The 25,976-nt window shown below is 35.6% G+C and overlaps 1 protein-coding gene across 1 annotated transcript; it reads left to right on the top strand.

Annotated features, from left to right (window-relative positions):
- Nucleotides 1-156: 156 nt before the first annotated feature.
- LOC139942178 (semaphorin-1A-like) lies at nucleotides 157-25,734 on the top strand. The gene is made up of 19 exons (XM_071938928.1): nucleotides 157-330; nucleotides 8,868-8,977; nucleotides 10,876-11,033; nucleotides 12,471-12,545; nucleotides 13,341-13,442; nucleotides 13,707-13,812; nucleotides 14,305-14,448; nucleotides 14,800-14,942; nucleotides 15,228-15,336; nucleotides 15,637-15,694; nucleotides 16,535-16,685; nucleotides 17,073-17,271; nucleotides 17,714-17,796; nucleotides 18,392-18,573; nucleotides 19,023-19,060; nucleotides 19,746-19,865; nucleotides 20,105-20,281; nucleotides 20,740-20,837; nucleotides 22,166-25,734. The coding sequence occupies exons 1-19, from the start codon at nucleotides 314-316 to the stop codon at nucleotides 22,223-22,225; spliced, it is 2,130 nt and encodes a 709-aa protein (XP_071795029.1). The 5' UTR covers nucleotides 157-313; the 3' UTR covers nucleotides 22,226-25,734.
- The last annotated feature ends 242 nt before the right edge of the window (nucleotides 25,735-25,976 follow it).

Below are 25,976 nucleotides of genomic sequence, written 5' to 3'. Positions count from 1 at the left end.
TAAAGATTTTTTTCTCTCTCCCGATGCCATTTTATACTATTTCGCTAGTCATTGTATTTTGTATAATGACTGCTCACAATCCAGAGAGCAAAGACGCGCGCTCCACTAATTCAAAATAGCGCCCTCTATAAAAGGATATATTTTATTTCCGGGAAATGACGTCCATTGTAGGTTGTGTACCAATCTCGGAAGGACATGAAAACATCGAAGTTTGTGTCGGTAAAGTCAATATAAATAGACTTGATTAGCTTTGAGTGTTTGGTCTTGGAAATCCCCCTTCAGAAGTCCAAGAGGTCCAGTGCGCCATATAAAGATGGGAAGGTTGAGAAGGTAAGTTAGAACTCGGAAAATGTGAGCGAAAATGTGCACACAAAAAACTAACTTCCTAGAATCCTACCGAGTCGTCACGTACTTATTTACTCAATATTTATTATTAATATAAAATGTTAGTTTTAGTTTTAATATGTTTATGATATTTAATTAGCTGTTCCGACCTACCGTCGGAACAGGTATTGTTTTCGTCGAGATTTTTATTATTTTTATTATTATTATTCTTTGTTTCCGCCTAAAACCCCATAGCGTTTGTACAGCTAGCGAGTCTGTCAAAATGGCAGTTTTGTAAAACGTATCTGTTTGTGTGTGAAAAGTAGCTTTGAATAACTCGCCAATTGATAACATTAACCTTGTCCAAATCAAACAAGGATTCAGTTTTCTAGAAGAATTAAGATAACAGAATCCATAGAAAACAAAATATCTTGGGAAAAGCTGCAGTAAAATTGTGAAAAATTAAGTTTACTTTTGCGTTTTTGGGACCAGATATTGACGCGTCTAAATTTCTGAACGTCCATTTTGTCGACTGCCACAAGAAGTATATTTTCAAGAATACTGGAGGGTGCTCTTTCTTTCGAGATAATGTGAGAAACTAAAGTACATGATGTAGAATTTTGTCAGCTTTCCAACGGTACTATTTTGAAACAATTCACGTAAATAAAAATGGAATTTCTGCCCAGTTTTTCGAACACATGAAATACGGACATATTATGACGATTTTTCTCCTGAAAATGCGTCAAAATGTCATACTTATAGGTCATTACAGTTCTTTGACAGAACTCTATTTGAAAGATTATACTCTGAACTGGGTGTCAATGCACTTTTTGTTGTTTTATTAACTATCGCAAACAATCGCAAAGCAAATTTATAGAGAAGGTTCTTTAAAAAAATCCTCAAAATCGGGTCGATGGTTGAACACAGCGCGGCACTCTGCGCACTCACACACATAGCCTTGGTTCCAAGACCATTGGTGTTGCGCGGTCACGCACAGCCAACGTTCGATCTATGCACGCACGGCAAAAACTGTACACGCTTGTAACGAATGAACGTAGAGGGCGCACTGTTTCTCTGATTTCCGAATCCCACCAAGACTATCCGACACACCGTGTCTGCGCAAATTGCCATTTCAGTTGTCGTGTCCCCTGACTTAAAATCGGCTTATCAGCAAGCATTGCCGCGTGAGTGTGAACACCAGTCTTTAAAAGATTGCGCAATTCGCTGATGCACAAAAACCAGACCGGCTAAGAAACAACGGCCGGCAGTGTCCGCGCCCCGGGATTTATTGGTTTCAATAATTCAGAATCGGAAAGGTTAAAATAAATTACGTTCTGATGGCCTTTTTTTTAATCTTAATTCCATTGTTTGAGGTTACATACATGTTTTAAATGAGGATTCGTTTTAATCTTGACTTTTGTTACTATTTGTTTAATAAGATAGAAAGGAAAAAAAGAAAAACAAAATTATAATAATAATAAGTATTTCGTGCGGAATTTGTAAACATTATTTTGCAATGTTTATTTTAACTTTCAAAATGAAAAAGGGCTTAAAAACTTGAGTCATAATAAACAGAGAAGTAAACAAAATTACTCTAATGAATTGATACTATTTTTAATAAAACACTTGGTAACTATGTTTACAAAAAAAATTACCACACAAATTTCTAATACTAGCAATTGTTTATTGGCATAAAGTGCAGTTTTCAAAGGCCAAGGTAGCAGTTATATGTGCAGCTTTATGTCTTAGAAACTGACTTGCTTGAATCTTCAAGACTTGAGGTACCTGAAATGGAAAAAAAGAGATATATTCACGCTTCAAGTTCATGTATTTTAATTTGTTTACCTTTTTTAAAACATGTAATTAGGCTTAAAAATATGTAAACAAGACACAATTATCACCTATTGTCCCATTGATGTGAATACCGAGATCAATTTTGTCAAATTTATTATGTCTGGTATGCTCTAATGAATAAATCAGGAGCAGTTTCTACACTCTTTTAATCAGTAAGAAATTGACAGACTCAAAACGCCCTCTGCCATGTTTAAAATGAGCATAGCTTCCTCATTATACAAGCTATTGAAATAAAATAAACACCATTGGTTTGCTCTTGCCGTCCTCTTTCCAATGGTATAAAACTTGTTGGCGTTTTGTGAAAAAAGGCAAATTTTGCCGGACTCCCTAGTACAGCGTTTTTGTTCAGGCCCCTACTCCTAAAGTATTGGGATAAAATAGTTAAATCATATATAAAGCTAAGCTTTACTCTAATAAAAAAAGGTGTAAAAATTCTTCATTAATTAACCACGTGGTCTTCATTTGAATTTTTAATTTGTAAACTTGATGCAGTCACTTTTCATGTTATTGTGAAATATTCAGAAAAGTTTCCGTATGGCGCCACCACTTTTTCATTCGATATGAAATAATATAGTGTCTTATTTACCTCAATGAGATATCACTTTTTGTAAAAATGAGTACGGAAAGTTATCCAAATATTCTCTTTGGTAAACATGGTAAATGCATGCATACACACAGTATGGGATTCACAGTATGTACCTATCATGAGTTGTGACTTCTTGAGATGAGTCTACGCGTTTGAACATAACTGGATGCAGTCACTTCCATGTCAAGCTTGTTCCATGTTATTGTTAAAAACATTCTCTATGGTAAATGCAATTCAGTATGTACCGATCATGAGTTGTGACTTCTTGAGAGGAGTCTACTCAAGTCTCTTTTTCTTGTTTTTCTACATACGTTCTGGACCACAGCGTAGTGTCTGTTTCTTCGTTTCCTAACCGAGTTCTGGACTAATATGCTTTGTACACGAAGGCTTAGGGTTTTCCTTTAACGAACGTGCGTATATAAATAGGGGTTTTTGACGACGACGACTTACCATGGTGTCCACAGAATTACACTAAACTTAAACAGTTTGAAGATAATGACAGTTGAAAGCTTCCCTTAAAATATTACTTGCTGTGGTGTTGTAGTTTTTGAGAAATGAGCGAAAAAATGTCAAATTTAGACTCTGAGGTGGCGTCCTCCGTGGACGAACGTGCGTAATTGAATAGGGGTTTTTGACGACGTCCTCGTCAAAAACCCCTAAAGGCATCTAATACTACATTTCAACCCTACTTAATAGTTAAAGGCGTTAGCAGTTCATATTTAGTGACATTGTCATAATCACCTCTGTTGATATACATACATGTAAACCCTCGATTTTTGCATTGGCCCTCATAGCCTAGTGGTCATCAGTCGCGCTTACCTCACTAATGTGTGCGAGTTCGAATTTGCGCACGGGAGCAATATTTTTTTTATCCCCCAAAACTAAAAAAATATTTCTTTTTGTAATATTTAAGTTAGATTCTTATCTTTATATCGATAGTGTTGCCTTTTCTTTTTCTCAATTGTTAACCCAACATAACATGTGTGCATGCATGACACGATGATGTTTGAAAAACACAGTAAGTGGAAAATGGTGATCATAAGCGCAGAGTTTGGTGGTTAAGAGTTCTGTGAAATCAAATCGTATTAGATCAAACATCAAGCACCGACCCCCAAAAATGTTAAAAATCGTAATTAATTAACCACGTGACCCATATTTGCATATTTAATTGGGAAAACTTTGTAACACCATATCTCAAGAAGTACACTGCCGTTTTTTAGACTGTTTGTAGTTAAAGACTCCTTGGGGATTGGAGATTAATTTTGAAAAACCGTGACCTCAAGTTGACCTCTACTTCCGGGTCAACCCAAAGTGTGGCAATATCGATTTTCAAACTGTTCTCAGTTAGAGACTCCTTGGGCATTGGAGATTAGCCTTAGGTTACCATGACCCCATGTCGACCTCTACTTCCGGGTCAACCGGAAGTGGCACCATAACTCATTCAGCATTTTCTTTCTTTTTTCAATGATAGACTCCTTGGTCATTTTAGCTCATAATCCAAGCAAAAGAACACGGAACAGCTTTGTGTTTGTTCACAAACACCTAATGTCTAGTTTTGATATGATATTTATTTATTTATTTATTTATTTATTTTATGGTGGTTGTCAAATGTGGAATCTTTTCCTCCAGTGTTCTCCCCCTTTTCATCATCATTTTAGCGGTCGCAACCGAGATTCCATGCACAACATCTCGCCAGAGGTGTTTATCCCTCAATCATGTTTGGAAGGTCCATGATTTCAGCCTCCGTATCTCTCCCGATCACGTCGATGTAGTTGAGTGGTCGAGGTCCTCTATTAGGGCACGGTAGTCTCCAGTAGAACACGTCAGGAATGACCTGGTCTTTGTTTGGCACAAAAGCAGTGACATGAGAAGCGGACTCTGCAATGAGCAACAGTAGTAGAGATTGGTGGAATATCTCCGTAGATCTGTTCTTTGGTCTTGTGCTCACGCCATGAGATGTTCTGTACCCTCATAAGAAGCCTGGTGTATGTGCCGTCCAGGCGATCGTGAAACTCTTTTTTCATGGTCCAGGTCTCCGCTCCATACAGAAGGATGCTCTCTACACAGGCTCTGAAGAATACCAGCTTGGTTGTATTCGCTATGTTTGAATGTCAGATGTTATGAAGCTTGTTGCAGGCATTCCAAGCTAAACCCTTGCGAATCAGGAAATTTAGCCCACCTTGTTGAGCTGTTAATGGCTCCGCTTTTAACATCGGTCTCATCACTGCAGTGATGAGACCGATGTTAAAAGCGGAGCCATTAACAGCTCAACAAGGTGGGCTACAGGAAATCTTTCTTGCTATTGGCAATATAGGACCCAAGGTACCTGAAGTCGCTGACAACTATGACCTGTGTGCCATCCCCCTTTTATACCTATAGTTAATATTGTAGCTTAACCCTAATTTTAATATCATCTTTACTTTGTTACATTTAATAATGCGTATAGCAAACAAATGTAGTCTAAGCTCAGTTAACAGTACAACTTTTTACAAGGCAACCAATACACTACGCTATTATACTAGTCACACACAAATATAGCAATTTTGCAATTGGTGCTTTTTCTATGGGATTTTTATGACTTTTTGTTGGTAGTCTTGCTGTTTTATATTTATTACAGTTTTACTGTAGAAATTAAGTAGTGAAAAGAATATTAATTTAATAAATGGACTGTCAAATTTGATGCCAAACAAAGCCAAGAGGAACCCTACATTGTGAAACTGGTGATGTTCAAAATTGAATCCGCCACAGTCAGGCTCTTCCTCCAACATGGAGTCCATGAATGCATAGACCAACCTAAACAATAGACCTCCCTCCAATACATGTATGCATGCACAGTACAGTGTGTTATAACTGTGTACCAGATGCTATCATTTGTTATGCTAATTAGGGACAGTCCCTGGTTGATGGCATGTTTGAATGCCATAAACATTGAGACATTGTGATCAATAGCTTTCTGTTGTGATAGAGAAGGTGCCATGGAGACAAGCCTAAGGTAAATTAACTATTTTAGTTGTCAGTAAAACTGCATTCTAGAGTGTGCCTGCGCATGCTTGATATTAAAGGGGAAGTTTTGTAATCACTCTTAAAACTAACGGCAATACAACAAATTGTTAGAGAAGCCAACCAAATTGTTCAATAGTATAGCATTTTGAGAAACAATTCACTTTGAAATGTGGTTATAAATAATATATCCATTAGTTTAAAGCATCAATGTACACACATTATTTGAACAAATATTTCCTTTAACTATGGAGGGAGTAAATGTTATGATTGTTGTCAATGGTGTTGTAGCTGCCACTGCCAGTACACAACAATACACTGATCACACTTCAGTGCTCAATAAGGCGTGCCGAGTGGTACATGTATTTGGATATTAACTGTTTGAAATGTAGATTATCACGAACCAAACAGATGTTCTAATCATGCAGTTATAATGTAGAAAGAATTTTCCATAATTGTGGTGTTGTTTATCATCCTATGATTACGTACTATTTCTACCTCCATGGTACATTGTAAATTATAGGGCCTATAATTAAAACATAACTTTGTACAGTCTCACTCTCAATTCTTTTTTAATCCAATTGCCAAAATGCAGGACTCCAAAAGTACTATCCCATTAATGATTGCTTATCACTAGGTCTGGCATTCCATGATGGAGCAACACACACAGAAAAGAATCTATTAAATAAAGCTGCCATAGAGGCAGGACAAAATACACAAAAATAATTTATGGACAAATGCTTACATGGAACTATTCTTGGTGCATGTACAAAGTGTAAGTTTCCTCATGGAGGAAGGTTTCCTGCATTGCGTCATTTCTTCTTTAGTTCTCCTCACTTATTTAAAAACTTGCTGAAAATTCATAATTGACTCCATTTTCATGAGCACTTTTATAATGAGACAAATAAGCACAGTGCATTGCCTATGGGCTTCTTGTCATTGATGGAGCTCACCTGACCCGAACTGAGCGCTTTGCAAAAAAACTAAACAAAACAAAAACAAAACAACACAACATCGGTTTGCAGGAAACATGAGATTGTAATCTGGATTGAGTTACAACAAACTAATTGCATTAAAATCAAGGAATGGAATCCTTTGTTATGGTCTACTCATCATGTTACATTTCCTCTCATGGTATTCAGTAAATTCAATATGTATGTTGACATTTAGTTATAATTAGCATGTATCAGCTATCAAAAGTCCTGATATGACCAAGCAAAAGATGTTATCCTGGGAGAGAAAAATTTACTTGAATAATGTCAGTCATTTGTAAATGACACCCCTGGTGCCCAATTATAAAGGTGGAAATTGTTGAGAATTGTATGAGATACATACAAAACCATAAGATGCAAGCAAGGTGAGGTGATGCCAAGCACAGGGAATGAAACTTTCCCACAAGTGGCATACAGATGTAGTTCAGCTGTGACTAACGTTTAGTTTTGCTTCACCACTGTTACCGAACAGACACCATTAAATTAGGTAAAAAATAAATGTTTTTTACCCCCCTTCTTTTCAGTGAAAAAAAATTAAATATTGTTAGTACTTGTCTAACCTACATACTTTTATAGCCTAGTGCAATGAGAGCAGTTTTGTTATGGCAACATGTGTAGCTGGATGTCTTTAACGTTGTTCAACCTTGGTTCAACCACAGAAAAAGGCGAACTGATGGCTTCTAATCCAAATGTAAAAATAGCAAGGAATGATTGATAAATGTTTTTTGTACGGTGGGGTCAGGAATGTTTAGTGTCAACGGTTCAATGAAGTAAAGTTTAGTAACTCTTCACTTGGTTTACCAGAATGTGTACATGCATCAGGTTGAAAGGTTAGACATGTACTGCTTATGCAATGAAAAACATCTGATTTGAGGCCAGATAAATTTAGATAACAAATGGCAAGTTAAAATAATGCATCACATCATGCGGCAAGTCGTGATTACTGTTTGTATCTAGGCAAGTTAAAGGGAACGTATAGGTGTACACTGGTGCTGGTGATTGCTACATTGTAGCTAATTATGTAGCTGGTGTGTATTTCAATCAATGATATAAATGGAGACCAAGCATGAGTCGGTGTTAAAACCCTAAATTACTTTTGCCCCCTGGATTTTGTATTACATACAGTAGCTGGAGAGCCATTATACTGCATATTTTTTGCAAGCAGTCGCTGACGCACTATTTAATATTTTCTGGGTGTGTCTGTTTCGTCACTGGGGGTTCCCCAGTAACCATGGTTACTACAAAATAATACGTCAATAGAGCTTGATTGCTGTGTTTTGCCATGGATGGTGTACAAATAGGCCTAAATGTTTACATGCTTACTACAAATTAGCATTATTATATTGTTTTTCAGTTATATTGGTACAGTTATGTTTTTGAGGGTTATTGCATTTAGTTATTTCACATCAGATGACGCATTGTAATTGTAAGATTCACCCCCATTTTTGTCCATGAAAGCAGGGAATTCTAGTGCTTACGTCAAGTGTAATCCACAGGTTAACTTATTGCTAATAGTGCGTGTGCATAAATACTCCACTTTACTAGGAACACAGCTAGCCCCCAAATTCAAGGCTTTCCCTGTCAGCAAAGATTGGTGATTGTAAGTAAACATATAATTTAGCTGTAAGCAGAGCAGTGAAATTGGGCCCAGTTTGTACAATGGAGAGTTCCATGTACATCAAATTAACGCAGCTTCTCAGATGACTTTAAAAAAGTCTCATGTAACATGAATGTTAGTTAAAATACATGTTTGTAATGCAGCCTTGCCAATAATTCTATAAGCCTATTGCAATAATACTGAAGTACTCGTGTGTCCTTTTAGTATGGCATCATTGGTAAAATTTTCGCCATTTTAGAGGTATAATTACCTCCGGTAATTACAATGCAGGACTGTTGGCATGAGTTGAAATCATGAACAAATGTGTTATAAACAATGACACCATTCATCTAAATAAGAACCACGAATCTATTAAGTTTTTTACAAAATGTTTAAAATCATCACTTGTTGTTTTAACCGTTTTCAATTATGTACGTTCTTACGTTGTATCTTCAAGTTCACAGTGCTCAATGAATAATTCCACCTGTTTCCCTTCATGTTTTTTCTTGATCAGGATGTACACCTGTTTACCCAGCTTTGTTAGCTTGGTGTTTATCACCCTTCCTGTTCTGATGACTGCTGTGAAACTAAACAATAATGACATCATAACTGTAGATGTGAAAGGTAAAAACAATCAACACTTTCAAATGTCAAACGACCTTTGTGTTCAAGGTGGTGTTATTATCATTATTTACTTAAAGGCAGTGGACACTATTGGTAATGACTCAAAATAATTATTACCATAAAACCTTTCTTGGTGACGAGTAATGGGGAGAGGTTGATGGTATAAAACATTGTGAGAAACGGCTCCCTCTGAAGTGACGTAGTTTTCGAGAAAGAAGTAAGTTTCCACAAATTTGATTTCGAGACCTCAGATTTAGAACTTGAGGTCTCAAAATCAACTATCTAAACGCACACAACTTCGTGTGACAAGGGTGTTTTCTTCTTTCATTATTATCTCGCAACTTTGATGACTGATTGAGCTGAAATTTTCACAGGTTAGTTATTTTATGCATATTTTGAGATACACCAACTATGAAGGCTAGTCTTTGACAATTACCAATAATGTCCACTGCCTTTAAAGGTATTATAAAGGATTGGTAAAGATAAAAAACTCTTTTTGTGTATGAATACTTACAATTATGAGTTCATACTAGAACCCTTTTTTCTGTGAAATATTTATCTCTGAATCACAGGAAATAAAGTTTTATTTGATAAAACTGTATCTAAAAGTTTGAAACCTTGTAAAAATGTAATGTCAGCTGATTTCAGTTGTTTCCTAAGTTTAGAACAAAATTGTGTTTACATGCTGAAAATGTTGCATGGTAACGACAGATTAAATTAAGCCAACATTGTACAAGTTAGTTTGTTAATTCATTTTAATATTAATAATTATTTTAAACACCGTCTATGACTGTTTGGTCAGCTTTACCAATCCTGTTAAACCTTTAACTTCTCTACAGATGAAAAAAAAGGGAAGTAGCACTTCCTCAACGTTGTATTAACCTTTTAAACAATTTTATTTCCTTTATTGCTCTCAAATGAATCAGTTATTATTGAGGGAATTTATTACAAATTAGTGGTGATGATGTGTTAAATGGTTGTTTTGGGTCGTGGCTCTGTGATTATGACAAAATGTTTGTCACTGCTTGTTTACATCTGGGAAAGACATAAAGAGAAGAGAGTTTTCGCAGTGAAGTTATTGGTTGATACTTTACAGTAGACCAAACAACCACATAGAAGAACTAGGAAAACACAAAATAATTTACTAGATACAATTTAATAAGTTGAAAGGAGTATTAAATACTTGGGTTCCCCAAACTCAAATGGTGTGATTGTAACCCCCTTTTATAAGTCTATAGTACACCCATACTGAGAAAGGCTGAAGCTAAATTGATTGATCAGAAACTGTTTGGGGCATGAGGGCCTCAATAAGAAATACCTACCCAATCAGAAATACCTACCCAATCAGAAATACCTACCCAATCAAAAATACCAACCCAATCAGAAATACCTACCCAATCAGAAATACCTACCCAATCAGAAATACCTACCCAATCAGAAATACCTAACCAATCAGAAATACCTACCCAATCAGAAATACCTACCCAATCATAAATACCTTCCCAATTAGAAATACCTACCCAATCATAAATACCTACCCAATCAAAAATACCTACCCAATCAAAAATACCTACCCAATCAAAAATACCTACCCAATCAGAAATACCTACCCAATCAGAAATACCTACCCAATCAGAAATATCACCCCAATCAGAAATATCGACCCAATCAGAAATACCTACCCAATCAGAAATACCTACCCAATCAGAAATACCTACCCAATCAAAAATACCTAACCAATCAGAAATACCTACCCAATCAAAAATACCTACCCAAAAGGATAGCCTTGAGGTATTTCTTGAGCACCAATAAGATGATTTTTCCTCATTGAGTATTCTGTACTGGTTGAGGTTATTTTGCTATTTCTTGAACGGTTGTTTTGCTGATTTAAATTGCAGATTACGGTGGGGACAATTCTACAAATGAATTAGATCCTGGTAGTCAGCCATCATATCGGCTCTTAAATAAGATTGATGGTTCCATCTACTTTGGGGGAAATGAATCCCTTATTAGAGCGTTTATTGACAGTGAAACTAAGAAGTTTGAGAATATAACGGTAAGTTGAAAGAAGTTACACTGACAATTTCAATCTGCTACATAATTTTAAATTTAATGTTTTGTGAGATTTTATTAAAAGATTTGGGTACTTTTTCAAAATGTCCATAGATTTACATTAAACTTACAGGGTTTGAAGATAATGATAGTGGAAAGCTTCCCTTCAAATCTTACTCACTGAGGTGCTGTAGTTTTGAGAAATGAGTAAAACAATGTCATGAAAATACGTTTGTTAATGATTAAAATTATTTTCGTCTCATGAGACGAAAATTATTTTCATGACATTGTTTTACTCATTTCCCAAAAACTACAGCACCTCAGCACGGAGTATTTTCAGCGAAGCTTTCTGATATCATTATCTTCAAACTGTGTAAGTTTAGTGTAAATCTGTGGACATTGTGTTTTTTGTCCTACAAAAGTTACATAGACCCTTTAAAGGCAGTGGACGCTATTGGTAATTACTCAAAATAATTATTAGCATAAAACCTTTCTTGGTGATGAGTAATAGGGAGAGTTGATGGTATAAAACATTGTGAGAAATGGCACCCTCTGAAGTGACATAGTTTTCGAGAAAGAAGTAATTTTCCACGAATTTGATTTCGAGACCTCAGATTTAGAACTTGAGGTCTTGAAATCAACCATCTAAACGCACACACCTTCGTGTGACAAGAATGTTTTTTTCTTTCATTCATATCTCGCAAGTTCTATGACCGATTGAGCTCAATTTTTCACAGGTTCGTTATTTTATGCATATATGTTGAGACCCACCAACTGTGAAGGCTAGTCTTTGACAATTACCAATTGTGTCCACTGCCTTTAAGCAGTGACAAGTTGGATTTTAAACTTTGCATAGTGGAAATATTATAAGAGTTTTGCGGTAACACCATGTGCGACAATCTCTTTTTTCATAACAGTTGGTTCTGAAAACCACCGGTTCTTTTCAGAACCAACACTGAAAGAAATACTCACATTGTGTCACTGCAAACCTCTCTTAAAGGAACACATTGCTTTGGATCGGACGAGTTGGTCTATAAAAAAGCGTTTGTAACCGTTTGTTATAAAATGCATATGGTTGGAAAGATGTTTTAAAAGTAGAATACAATGATCCACACAAGTTTGCCTCGAAATTGCGTGGTTTTCCTTTTACTGTGCGAACTAACACGGTTGGCCATTTATGGGAGTAAAAAATTTGACTCCCATAAATGGCCGACTGTGTTAGTCGACGAGGTAAAAGGAAAAATGTGCAATTTTGAGGCATGTTTGTGTGGATCATTGTATTCTACTTTTACAGCATCTTTCTACCCATATACATTTTATAACAAACATTTTTCAAAGACCAACTCGACCGATCCAAGGCAACGTGTTCCTTTAAGTAGTGACAAGTCATTTTAAATCTTGTACTGAATTTTTTGCCTTCTTCTATTTTTAATTACAACAGACGACGCTTGTGACAACAAATGCAACAAAAGAGCTCGTCCTGTCTTGCTCAGTTCTCAACTCTAAAAACAATGAAGTAGGTCTACTTTATACATTTTAGAAAATAAATGTCCCAGAAAAATAACCCAGTTATCTTTTAAAGGAGTATTTCGGTTAAAAGTTTTACTTTATTTAGTGATGATACATATACAATAATATTTTAAGATGATTGGTGTAAAACAAAATTAACAATTTATATTTATTTTACATAATTAACAAGAAATATTCTAAAAAACCGTAGAAAAAGTCATAGGACAGAGTAAAAGCTTTTTCCTTGCTGTTGCAACTTCCAAATCTATGTGACATTATTGTGCAAAGTTTCAAGTTGACTTGAATGTTTCTAAAACGAATGGCGTCAACGTCGCTGCATCCAAACGTTCAAATATGTGTCATGCGCGTAGTGAAATTGTGCAATCCCTGCACGTTGCAAAGCGTAGTGTTTTAGAAATGGTGCTCAGATAATGTGTTTATGTCTCGCTATCTCTGTGCACCTTGTTAACACCCTTCCATTTCACAGACTCATTGGATAGGTTAAATACTCATTATTATGTGAAATACTCATGAGAAATTGTGAACAAAAAACAAATACAGTTCAATTTGGTGTAGTGAGTAAAATTTGCATAGCTTGAAGAAACTGACTCCACACATCATTTGAGTGATTTAGACGAAAAAAAAGAAAAAAAAAAAAGTTCATTTTAGGTGATTTTAACCCTCCTCCCAAACAGCGGGAGGAGGGTTATGATTATCGCAACTACCTTGCTCTGTGCTTAGCCATAATTTCAATACAAGCCCAGCAATTGACACATTATTTCTCTCTTTTTTTGGCTTCTAGACCGTTTGTTGGAACTTCATTCGCGTTGTCGAGAAGCTTAACCGGCCTGATAATGAACTGTTGGTTTGTGGTACCAATGCGTTTCACAGATTGTGCTACAGGGTATGTATTCTATCTCTAATGCTTGTATAAAAAAATGTACGCTATAATTTCAAAAATAGGAATAAGTACAGTGCTGTACAGTCAAATACTATAATACAGAATACAAATATGAGCAGGCGTAGCTAGTTGATTTAAAAATACACTTAAGTTATTAAAGAGTAAATCGAATGGAGTAAAAATTGCCATAAAACAAACACACAATATACAATAATAACATAATATTCTATTTTCTCATGGTTTGATTGACTGACTATTTCTTGACAGTGTGACACTACTGACTTGTCAGATATCAATTGTACACCTGGAACTGTTCCCCAATTGAACTTGGTGCCCAAACTCCCCGATATCAGACCATCTTCAGCATTATTTGGTGAGTACATCTCTACACATCAATATCTCATCATCTTTCTAGCCAAAAACTATCAAGTCATTTGCATTATTCAGCTCCAAAAGGTTATCACTCATTATGCTGAATTTGTATCCAAGCGCGATATGAGGGTAGATGGTATCCCCCACACACCCACACACCCAAGTGTGTATACGCCTGCAACCGTGGACCTCCTATTGTCCCACTTTTGTTTATATTTTTTGGTTGCAACAGCTCCCATTGGTTTTGAAGTTGTTTTCCAACTGTGGACTTTTCCCGAAGTTTGGACTCTCTTGTCCCTCTTTTGTCACAGGTCCCCGGTTAGAATGTGTATACCGAATCACACACCCACATTCCTATATTTTCACACACTATTTTAGAAGTACAAAAATTCTTTGTCAGCAGAATTTCTGTTAGTTTGGAAGTATGATGTTAAATTCTGTGCTGAAGGCAGAGAACCTTTACTAATTGATCTCTCGATTCTTGCTTTCCCAGGCCCAAGTCTAGGTGATACAGAAGATGTATTATTTGCTGCACTTACTGATGATGATTCAACCTTACAGAAATATACAGTACCCTTAGAAGGTGATCCTGTGTTTGAGCTGGACACAGTGACCGTTGGAGGCAGATTTATTCAAAGTAAGTTTTAGAACCTTAATATTGTATTTATATTTACACACAGATACCAAGCTCCTCGTATGTGGGGGTTTGCCTCGGATCGCTTGTCATGTATTGCAAATGGCTGGATTCGGGTTACCGGTTATCCAGGGTACCAGTCAAGCCAGACTGGTTTATTGCCAAACAACGCTTACATTTACACTAACAATAACACTAGTCGTTACACTTTTTGCCAACGTATGCATAAAACAACAAATCTGTGAAAATGTTGGCTCAATTGGTGATCGAATTTGCAAGAGAACAATAAACTGATTGATTGGATTATTTGAATAAATGTCTAAACTGATTGATTTATTTATTTGAATCCAACAGAAGGAGTAGTGTTTGTGGGACGTCCATTTGAGTACACTGACCCCCACCGAAATACGTATGTATTTAGTTTCTACCGTGAGCCGGCCTTAGAGTATGAAACTCATGGCAATAAAGTCTACTCTAGGTTGAGTAGAGTGTGTAAGGTAAGTCCTTCCCAAATCTTAGTTAAGAATGTCCGAACATCTTGAAGAATACTTCTTTTCCTTTTCCTTTGTAACAGCAGTTTCTTCAAAGTCATGAGCATTTTGTAATGTCATTGTTTATCTTGTTTTTCTTGTCCTTGTTTCGTCATTCGCTGTTTGTTTGTTTGTTTGTCTGCCTTGGAGTCCATTCATGGATGTATGGCGCTTTATAAGCCTTATTTATTATTGTTACTATTATTATTAGTGTTTCCAAGACTAATGTTGTGTATTTTCTTTATTCTTTAGAATGATACTGGGGACAGCAGTAGGTCGGATAAACTTGCAACTTTCATCAAAGCTCGAGTGAATTGCTCTCTGCCAGACCTTCTTCTTCCATTTTACTACGATCTCATTCGTAAGACATTAACTGTTTGTATTTTCATAATACTTAACACTCTGTATTAATACTTACCATGCTTACTAACCATACTCAAGAATGTATTAATTCATCGGTAAATTGTATCAACACTGGATTAGAAGTCTCCCGAAAATCCAAAATCTACTCTGCGGTAGTAGAATATACAGCAAGACAGTTCTCATAACAAGAAAATCTACCTGGCAAGTAGACACAGGCACATGGTGTTACCGCAAACCAAATACATAGTATCAAGTTATGAATAACATTGCTTTTTTTTTTTCTTTTTTTTTTTTGTAGAGGATGTGATTTGGAAAGAAGATACAGAGGAAGTTTATGCAGTATTTACTTCCCAAGAGTAAGTTAATTGTGGGGCTCTTTTTCATTTTTTATCTTGGAGCTTGTGTCCAGTGGGCATTATGTTTCATTTATGAAATCGATCAATCATCTGGTATTTGTAGAGCACCCTCATTCTAGTTGCCTTTTTCCCGAGGCGCTTAGAAAAGTGAAGGAAAATATGGCAACAGAGTTCACAGTATACTATGTGGATGTGCCAACTCCATCGAACTAAATGTAAGCAGATTCAAAGAGATGAGTCTTATGCTGGCTTTTGAAGATCAGTAAGTAGTCAAATGTACAGAGTTGATAGGGAAGATCATCCCTTAGCTTTGGTGCAAATGAAACACATAATGAAGAATGACATCGAGGAATGTTTAACAGTAGTTTGTTTAATAATACTAACAAGCGTTTTTATGTTGCCCTTTAAACACCCGAGAGGCGTCTCAAAGCGCTTCCAACATTAGTACCCCTGGTCACTAGGCTGTTTAATTCATTCCTTAAACCATCTCAGCTCCCTCGGGACTATACAGCCCGTGCTGCCAAATTTGTAGCGCACTAACAGACTAAGCTCAATCAATCACAAGAACCATCTCTGCCCTCACAGGTACCCATTTACCCCTGGGTGGAGAGAAGCCATTATAGTTAAGTGTCTTGCTCAGGGACACAAGTGTCACAACCGGGACTCGAACCCACACTCCGCTGAACAGAAACACTAGAGCTTGAGTTTGGTGTTCTTATCCACTCGGCCACGACACCCCAACTATGACACCCCAATGATGGTCTTAGATTTGGCAAAATGAAATTGGTGTAGAACTTTTATTTGTATTTGACTGATTTCTTGATTGGGCTTTGCCTATAGACTTGGACCAGCGGCGTCAGCACTTTGTCGTTATAGAATGAAAGACATCATGAAGTTGTTTGATGAAGGAAAATTTAAGGATCAAGAGGGGCAAGTTACGACTAAACTCTGGCTGCCTCTCGATGCAGATCCAGTTCCGAGACCTGGGACGGTGAGTACTTCATAGACTCGGTCAAGTTCAACTCCTGTAAACTTCCCATATTTATAAATTTACATTAAAATTGGTTTTTAATTTAGCACAAACAGTTTAAATATGTTAGCAATGAAGAACTGGAAATCAACACACAATTGCAAATTATGCTTCATTAAAGAAGAACCAACAATGTCAGATACTGGGATATACAGAGCTTAATGAAGAACTCCTAAAGACTTCACAGATGAAAAACAATTGAAATCAATTGTTTGATGGAGTAGGATCTCGATAGGTTAGTTGGAAATACAAATATAATTTTGTGACTTAGTTGAATATTTGTCTGTTTTTTTAATCTGAGTATAATAATCTTTGATTTGTGTTTGTTTGTTTTGTTTTTGAATTTAGTGTGAGAATGTGCACTCCGTTAACTACCCCCCGCTTCTTGATAAACTGGTACCCAATTATAATCCAAATGAAATGGCTGCTACTAGTACAGATTTTCTACCTACATCTGCACTACCTACCCTCTACGTTAATGGGTTGAGGTTCACATCTCTGACTGCAGATTTTCAAGGTGGCAAATGCGTCTTCTTCTTTGGTACAAGTAAGTAAAGATGGAGTCAGTTTTAACAAAACAAACCCATATTAGTGGGAGACGGTGAGGAATGCATTCTGGCTTACCAAGTAAATCAAGTATTTTGAATGTGCGCACTGTTTCACACAAATAGTGGACAATTACCTGGATTGTCTGCTGCCACCTAGTGGCCAAAAGTCCCTTATTGCTTGCGACTCACTTGTAATATCTTGTGTGGACGGCCATTTTGTTGCTCCTTATTCTGGTGATTTCTTCTAGGTTGTTGACTACTATCAATTTAGAAGTTTTGAGATTGTTTCATGACCGTCGATGCATCAAGTTTTAGGGACCGCAAGAAAAGTCAGACACGCTCTGGGCTCTGAAAACAAGTGAAAATTGTTTTTGTATGGAATTTTTAAATAAACAAAATCAAATCAAGCATTAAACATAATTTTGTTGTTTAAACTATCAGCAACTGGAGTTATTTTGAAAGCGTACAAAGATGACTGTTCAAATGCAGATGAGCCTTTTAAAGCAGTCAAGCTCAAATTCATGGTAAGCTAAATATCCTTCTTCCATCACCTACATGTATCACCTGGTAAAACCCTTATATAACTCTAGCTTATTTGTCACCAGTGGTTCTTGTGGAATAATTTAAATGAGTCCATTAAATCTGGGAGGATTTTTTGTGAGGTAAATTAGAATAAATTCAAGTTGTCACGATCAATCAATCTTCCCAATCACTTCAATTCTGGCACTAGAGGTAACGGTTAACCATGGAGAGACTGTTTGTCTGAGTAGGGAGAAACTGTGGATAAGGCGCCTTCAGACCTTTCAGTCCCATGACCTGATATCCAAGAATAAAATGACCTTCTTAGTCTGCTTCATTCACATAACCAATTATTTGTCTTCCATCTTCCAACTTTTAAGTCCTTTGTATTTCCATCCTCTTGGGGTCTAGCCAGCCTCTACCCCCTCCCCCTCCCACCCCCTGTCACTCGCTTCATTGTTCACCCCTTGCTTTTCCTGCATGCTTTCTGCTGGTCTCTTTCCATCACTTTCTATTTGACTGATTCGTTATAAAACAAGTATATCTGTGTATCTGCGTTTTGTTGTAATCATTAAATGTGCATTTTCCCCTTTCTCTTAGTGGGAGGCTGTCAATGGAGTAGGTCGATTGAATGATGGTGATACTAACGTCCTGGTTGTTGCAGGAGCCAATGGGCTCTTAAATTGGCCAATTACTGACAATTGCGGATGTGCTCGAACAGAAAGTGAATGCAATACTGTTATGGGTCCGTATTGTAACTGGAACGGTAGCTCATGTGTAGAGTAAGTAAGGTTACCTTATCTTCTAGCTAGCATGACAAATTTGGGCTCAATTGGTCATTGAAGTTGCAAGAAAATAATGAAAGAAAAAACTTCTTCGTTACACAAATGTGTCCGCTTTCAGATGTCTGAGAAGTCTTTTTCAGATTCAAATATTTAAGTGAGGACAGCTCTCCATTGTTTGTTACAAATTTAATTTTGATGCTTATATATATTTTGAGTAATGGTAGCAAATGTGTCCAGCCGTCGATTTAACCAAACTCTTCCTAACTTGGGATTAATCTTAGGGCTTAGGACGAGTTGAGTTCTGTATCCAAAGATGTTGGGACACATTGAACCCACCCTAAGCTAGGACGGGTTACTCGTCCTAACTCGAGTTAGGATTAATCCTAGAGTTTCGTGAAATCAACTGCAATGCCATTAAGTGATTTTTCTAACTTTATTTTTAACAGTCCCAGTGGAAGTCCTGGAGATGGTCCTCAAAAGTCGGGTAAGTCAATGAATCTGGGGTGGATTTAACTTATCTCGAGTAAGGACGAGTTACTCGTCCTAACTTTGAACTAGCCTTAAGTTTTTAATAACTCAAGAGTCCTAGGACTAGCCCTAAGGTAGCACTATCTTTGTGAAATCAACCCCAGGTGCGTCTCCAACCAATGACTGTACATTACAAAATGCCACCGTGACACAATGTTTAAATTCTTACATGCAGTGGTGGAAAATGTCCTCTACGAATGAAACTGATGAAAATGGTTTGGCCTGTTAGTTCCTCAACAGGACTATCCCATATCATTAGGTTGAGATTACTCCACAAACTGCAAGTCATACCAAGTGAAAATATGATTACCTTACAGATTGAAAATTATTTGTTAAAATAAGATAATCCCATAGATTGAAAATCCTATTCGTAGTTGAAAATGAAATTACTCCACAGACTGCAAATTTTACCTCATTAATATGAGATTAAAGTTTACGTACCCTCACACTGAATATCCTTTCCATTGAAAGTAAGAGTTTCCCATATACTGACCAGATTCTGTTCATTGAAAATAAGATAACCACACAAAGTGTAAATCCTATCCAGTAAAAATGAGATGTTTAGAATGAGATTATCCCACAAACTGCAAAATCCTATTTGATTAATAATTTTTGTTGATTAACTTTATGTATTTTTCTAGTTCTTAAACAGCCAGTTGAAGACTCTGTTCAAGTATGTGGGATGGATAAGATAGTCCTGTACTGTGAATTCGACTATGGAGTATTCAACACTGAACCGTTTAATGTTAGTTGGATCAAAAGTGAGTGTTTTAACAGAATTTTCTTTTGTTATCAAAACAGTTGCTGGCAGTCTAAGCACTTTATGTAACCCACCAACTATATACAAATGCAAGTAACGTGTCTGTTTGTGTAAGGTCCGGTGATGATCATGCTATGGGGGTAAAACATTTTTTTAGTTTCTTTCTATTTCAAAATTATCGTCTTCTTATTATCATCTTGTAATCAAGATTATTTGTTTCGTTTATTTTTAACTCTTTAGCTGACAATGATGCCTTCATTATGAATAGCGGACACTTAGTGAGATTAACTCGGTATTCACGTTCATTACTTGCGATGGAAGTCACGGTTGTCGAAGGTGTTTCTGATGGTAGCTATACGTGTAGTAGTACTCTTGGGACACCACCCACCTCCAAAACGGTTAAGATAGAACACCAAGGTAAGGACATGATTATACAAAATAACAAGAGTCGTACACAATGCAGACATATTTTCCCCCTATATCATCCCAGAAAGTCTTGGAACTGCATCCTTATGGAGCGTTGTTTTGATCTTCCCTTTGTCCCTGCATTTAACGATTTCCCATAGACTGTGCATAATTGCCACACTAGTTCTCTAAAAAGGTCTCTGTTAAAACCCTACTGGTTGAAGCTGCTTTTTTTTAATCTGCTTATATTTGAAAATTGTAATTGTATCTTTCTTTCATTTTATATTTTATTGTTCTCTTTATGCGTTTAGAAGCTTGTCGCATTAGGCGCTTTACAAATGTCTCTATTATTATTATATTAATATTATTACTACTTTTAAACTCCTACTACTGCTTCTTCTTTATTTTTATTTTTTTATTTGATATCCCACAATCCTCTTCTGATGTTTTTTCGAACGTTTTGTCAACAGATTGTGTGACTGTGGGAAGCTTGGAAACAAGATGTGAGCTTCATAACACACTTGAAACTGAGAGGGACGAAATAAAGAAAGAGTTTAAACAAGGAAATGTAAGTTAAGATTATTCATTGATATTCATGCTTCTTGATTAAATCCAAAGATTAATTCATGTAAGTTTTGGATGATTTTTTGTTACAAATGACATTGAAAAATTAAGGTCATTTCCCCTCCAAGATTATTTTTCCAAATTTATTTGTTTCTATAAAAAAAAGCTGAAATTGAGTTCCCATTTTAATCTAATAGTTTGATTGGATAATCTTAGAGGATTAATTAAAGACAGTGGACACTATTGGTAATTGTCAAAGACCAGTCTTCTCACTTGGTGTATCTCAACATACGCATAAAATAACCAACCTGTGAAAATTTGACCTCAATTGGTCGTCGTAGTGGCGAGATAACTATGAAAGAAAAAACACCCTTGTCACACAAAGTTGTGTGCTTTCAGATGCTTGATTTCGAGACTTCAAATTCTAAATCAAATTCGTGGAAAATTACTTCTTTCTCGAAAACTACGTCACTTCAGAGGGAGCCATTTCTCACAATGTTTTATACCATCAACCCCTCCCCATTACTCGTTACCAAGTAAGGTTTATGCTAATCATTATTTTGAGTAATTACCAATAGTGTCCACTGCCTTTAAACTCAATAGCTAATGCTTTAAATTGGAAGCAACAAATTATTAATTTTAATGCACTGTATTGAAAACTTTCCATTTGTGTTTTGTGTTTGTCACTTTATATTATCTGTATCATTTCTCATTTCTCATTTTATTTGTTAATTTAACATTTGTATAATTTTGTACTGTGCCTTCCTAAAGTGTCTTTTAAGGCAGATTTTTGAATATACCAATATTAATTGTTGTTTATTATTAATATATGACTATAAACTAATTTTGTTACTAATAATAATTTTTATTATTATTATCTTAATATCAGAGTATGGCATGTAACTTTGTTTTTCTCATTTTTTCTCATTTAGTGTAAACCCCCTTCTTTATGTTGCCCTTTAAGTATCTGATAGCTTGATGAATATTTATATACAAACACGAATGTGCAGTTCTAGATTGTCAACATTTTTGGACCTGTTCTATCATAACACCACTCACGTGTGAAGAAAATTAATTTGTCTATAGTATTTGTGTGCATAACTTACATAGGCGTATGGGATTTGAGGCATTGCATGATGAGGTATCAATAGATATTTGGTTTGCATTAACACCACGTGTGTGTCTTTCTTACGTAGGCATTATCTAAATGACCAATGTAGATTTTGCAATGAGAACAGTATGATTTTTAAAATCATAGACAGTTGTATTTAGTTTGTTTAAAATATTCTGTTATTAAATTGTTTTATTTGTCCATTTTGTCTCCCAACTCAGACTTGTTCGATTGATGTTAAATCGTGTGACACATGTCGTCATGGATTTACTACTCCGTAAAACTGATAGCGTCAACTTGAAGAGTTCATGCATTGGAGGAGACGATTCTATAAAACGCTAGTTGGATGATTGTCCAAACTATTAAAACCTGCACTGTCTCAGTTAAATACGTAATAAATAATCGGGTTTACCCTTACACTGCTGTGTATTAAGCACTGAATACTCTTTCCCCGAGTTTGTGAAAGAAATCCACTGGGAAATCACTTGGGTTGGATTCGAACCCACAACCTTTGCAATTCTATATCAGTGTCATACCAACTAGACCACCGAGAATGTGTTAGCCGAGGGTATCACATCGTGTTCTAGATGTTGTTTTTGCATCGGGGATAAATAATAAAATATGTTTTTACTCGTCGTTTTGTTATTCAAGACACAAACAAACTATTCTTTGAGACTATTAAAAAATTGTGAGGCTATTAACACATAAAGTAATAAATATTTAAAAAGAAAAAGGTATGCAAATTAATTGACATACTAAAAAATAAACTTGCTCAGATTTGATGGATTAGAAGTGTTGACAAAATCAAAACTTGCGATATGACTCAAATTGATTGTGTTTCGAGACAACTCAAGAATAAATGCACTTTAGTAAAATCATTTTTGGAATTTACATGGTGTTACGCAGCAATACTGTGAGTCCTTTAAGACTTTAAACAAATCTCTATTTTGTAAATTTTTTATAATATTTTGATTTTGAAGTTTATAACAGCTAGTGTAGTGACAAGCTGTTTGGTCTATTTTTTAATAAAGTTGTTTAATTCCAACAAATGTAAAGGTTGCTAAGAGATCAACAAAATATTAACATGTGTTTTGTTTTCTTGAGAGTGGAATGAGGTGGTACATGTAGTTGGTGTTTTGTCTTTAAAATTTGAAACTCTTAGCCAGTATGATTTAATCACTTTAAACAATATTATGAATACATTATATTTTAAGTCTTTTAGTTTATCATTGAGACAAACTTCTTCATAACATTTTGTAAAATTTATTTGAATATTAGTTTGAACCCAGAGTGCATGCAAGAGTAAATAAGGAAAGTATACCTTTGTTGTATGGTGTTGGAATCCTATATAAATGCAGGTACATATGTTAAAACTAACCTGTGAAAATTTTATTACATTTAAACATAACCACATTACTTCGAAGTGTAGTGATTTTCAAAATGCTTTATACTAAAACTGTTTCTACCCCAGTAAGTGTTTATTGCCATTAATTTAAAGAGTGACGACCAAAATTATACCTTCCCTATAACTAGAAATATCATATCTCGCTCCAAAACCAAGGTACACTTTGGGTTTTGAATTTGTTTTGGTCGGACTCCATTTTACACATCAATATTTGTCTACGTAAAAAAAAAAAAAAAAAAAAAAAGATGGCAACACTAAAGGTAATAGTTAAACAAGTCAATTAAGATAGCTTTGTCTATCTGTTGATATATAAACATGTATAAACGTTACAATGTTGTTAATGTGGTTTCTAGGAACGTTTTTCCTTAAAAAAAAAGACCAATATCTTTAATTTAATTTGTTTGCTTTTTGAAACATTATTTATTACGCAGAAATTTTTATTGATTTATTAACCAAGATTACTCAATTATAAAAGAGCTTTCATTTTGTTGCAATGTTGTGTAACATAGGAGATAAACAAGGGTAATACACCATGTGACTACCTGTGACATCACATGTTTAAAAGAGCCACCAATCAGTGAGTTCCTGCAGGCACGATTAGTACACAACCAGACAGCTCAATTGAAGAAAACAAAACGTAATGGAGATTTATGGAGATGGAGACTGTCTGATTTGTATCTACTTTTGATATAAAGAAAGAGACATCTCAAACTTTCTTCAGCTATTGAATTTGTAGAAATTACTACATAAAGTTTTCCATATGACTTGTGTAGTAATTTGCCTGCTGGAAAGGCTCTGGAATGTCCAAGTCAAGGTCCATTCACCTACAGGGGCCGATCTCACAAAGGGCTAAGATTGATCTTAATTGTACATCACTCTTAATTGCTTAGTGTTGTCACAATATGTTTGAACTGTGACATCATATTTCACTAAGCAATTTAGCGTGATACTTTCTAAAAATAATTCTTGACAACTAATCTTAAAGTTTGTCGTAGTGCTTTGTGGAGTTGAGCCCAGCACCAATTATTGTGTAATAATAAGAGGGCTTTCTCATCAATGCTGAATATTCCTGCCTAAATTGTTGAATCGTAATCACTTCTTAAAAAACTTGTAAGCACTTATTTTGAGCTATTTTTTTCTTCCTGAACTTCAGTTTTACCGGTAGTTAGCAGATAGTGTCCATTATTGTAAATACATTTATAACTAAGCATTCATACCTATACACTGTGCCTACATTATGGATTTATAACCATATGAGGTGTTTTGCTGTGTTACCATGGGAATATATCTTGTAGTTAGTAAAGCTGGGTTAGTAAATAACTTTTCGTCAAGTTTTGCTCTGGTTGTCTTAAAGGAATCAACAAATTTCTAAGAGATGTTCTTGGAATTCCACCATCTTCTTAATTCATCCCAAACTTGATCCTTATTGTAAGTAATCAGGGGTTGATTTCACAAAGAGTTAGGACTCTAAGAGATATCAAAAGTGTACGGCTAGTCCTAAGTTAGGACTAGTAACTCGAGATAAGACTAGTCCCAACTCTGTGAAATCCACCACAGAGCTTTTTTAAAGGATCTTGACTTGAAACAGTTACAATGTTTTCCTTATAAATGTCAAGTGCCAAAAGAAGTTTGCAGTAAGTACCCATATACATGTATGCTTGAACAAAGTTTAAGATTGATTTTTGTTTGTGCAACAGTTGTAGAACTGTATTTCAAACTGTAACCTTTGTATGTAGACCACAAGGGATAAACAGAACATAGGGGTGTCAGAACATAGCGCAAGCAACCTCAAAAACAGTGTGCGTGCTATATGTAATGAGTTGAACATTTAACAAGAAAACAATGTTTCTGATGTTGCTCCAGGAGGGCGTTTCAATTCAATTCAATTCAATTCAATGAACATAGTGTCAGCAAGATAATTTAGCAAGCGTGCAGTTCTCTTGACTTAAGGATTTCTCACTTTTGCCTGTTTGTATTAAGTCTGGGCTAACACTGAATTTGAAAGTCAGCAGTAACATCAAAGTGAATAGATGGCAATTTGCATTCGGGGATAAAGAATATTAATTTTGGTTCAAATTTGGTTCAGGTCTATATAGAATATAGATTGGATCAGTGCCTGAAAGATAAATGTGAACAGTTATCAATGTTATCAATGCTGTGCACATCATAGTTTTATTACTTCACATTGCTGTGTTTATCTAAATTTAGTGGATTTAAAAGTTGCATATTATTTTTTGTTTCATGTACACCAATTAGTGTGTAATTATCCATTATTGTACAATGTATTTTATAAAATGAAAGCAGCTGTTAAATTATTCCACATCTTGATCTGTTGTTAATGTTTAGTTTGGTGTGAACTGATTAAATTTGAGCTTTCAGAAAGAACTTTGTCCGCCGATAACCATCCTCCCCCCTTGACATCCGAATTGACATTCCATATTATGGATCTATCATCTTAAAGGAACACGTTGCCTTAGTTCGGTCGAGTTAGTCTTTGAAAAGCGTTTGTAACCATTTTTTATAAAATGCATATGGGTAGAAAGATGTTGTAAAAGTAGAATACAATGATCCACACAAACATGCCTCGAAGTTGCGTGGTTTTCCTTTTACCTCGTCGACTAACACGT

Source organism: Asterias amurensis, chromosome 9 (assembly GCF_032118995.1).
Source record: "Asterias amurensis chromosome 9, ASM3211899v1".
Taxonomy (NCBI): domain Eukaryota; kingdom Metazoa; phylum Echinodermata; class Asteroidea; order Forcipulatida; family Asteriidae; genus Asterias; species Asterias amurensis.
This window is presented reverse-complemented; position numbering and strand designations above follow the sequence as displayed.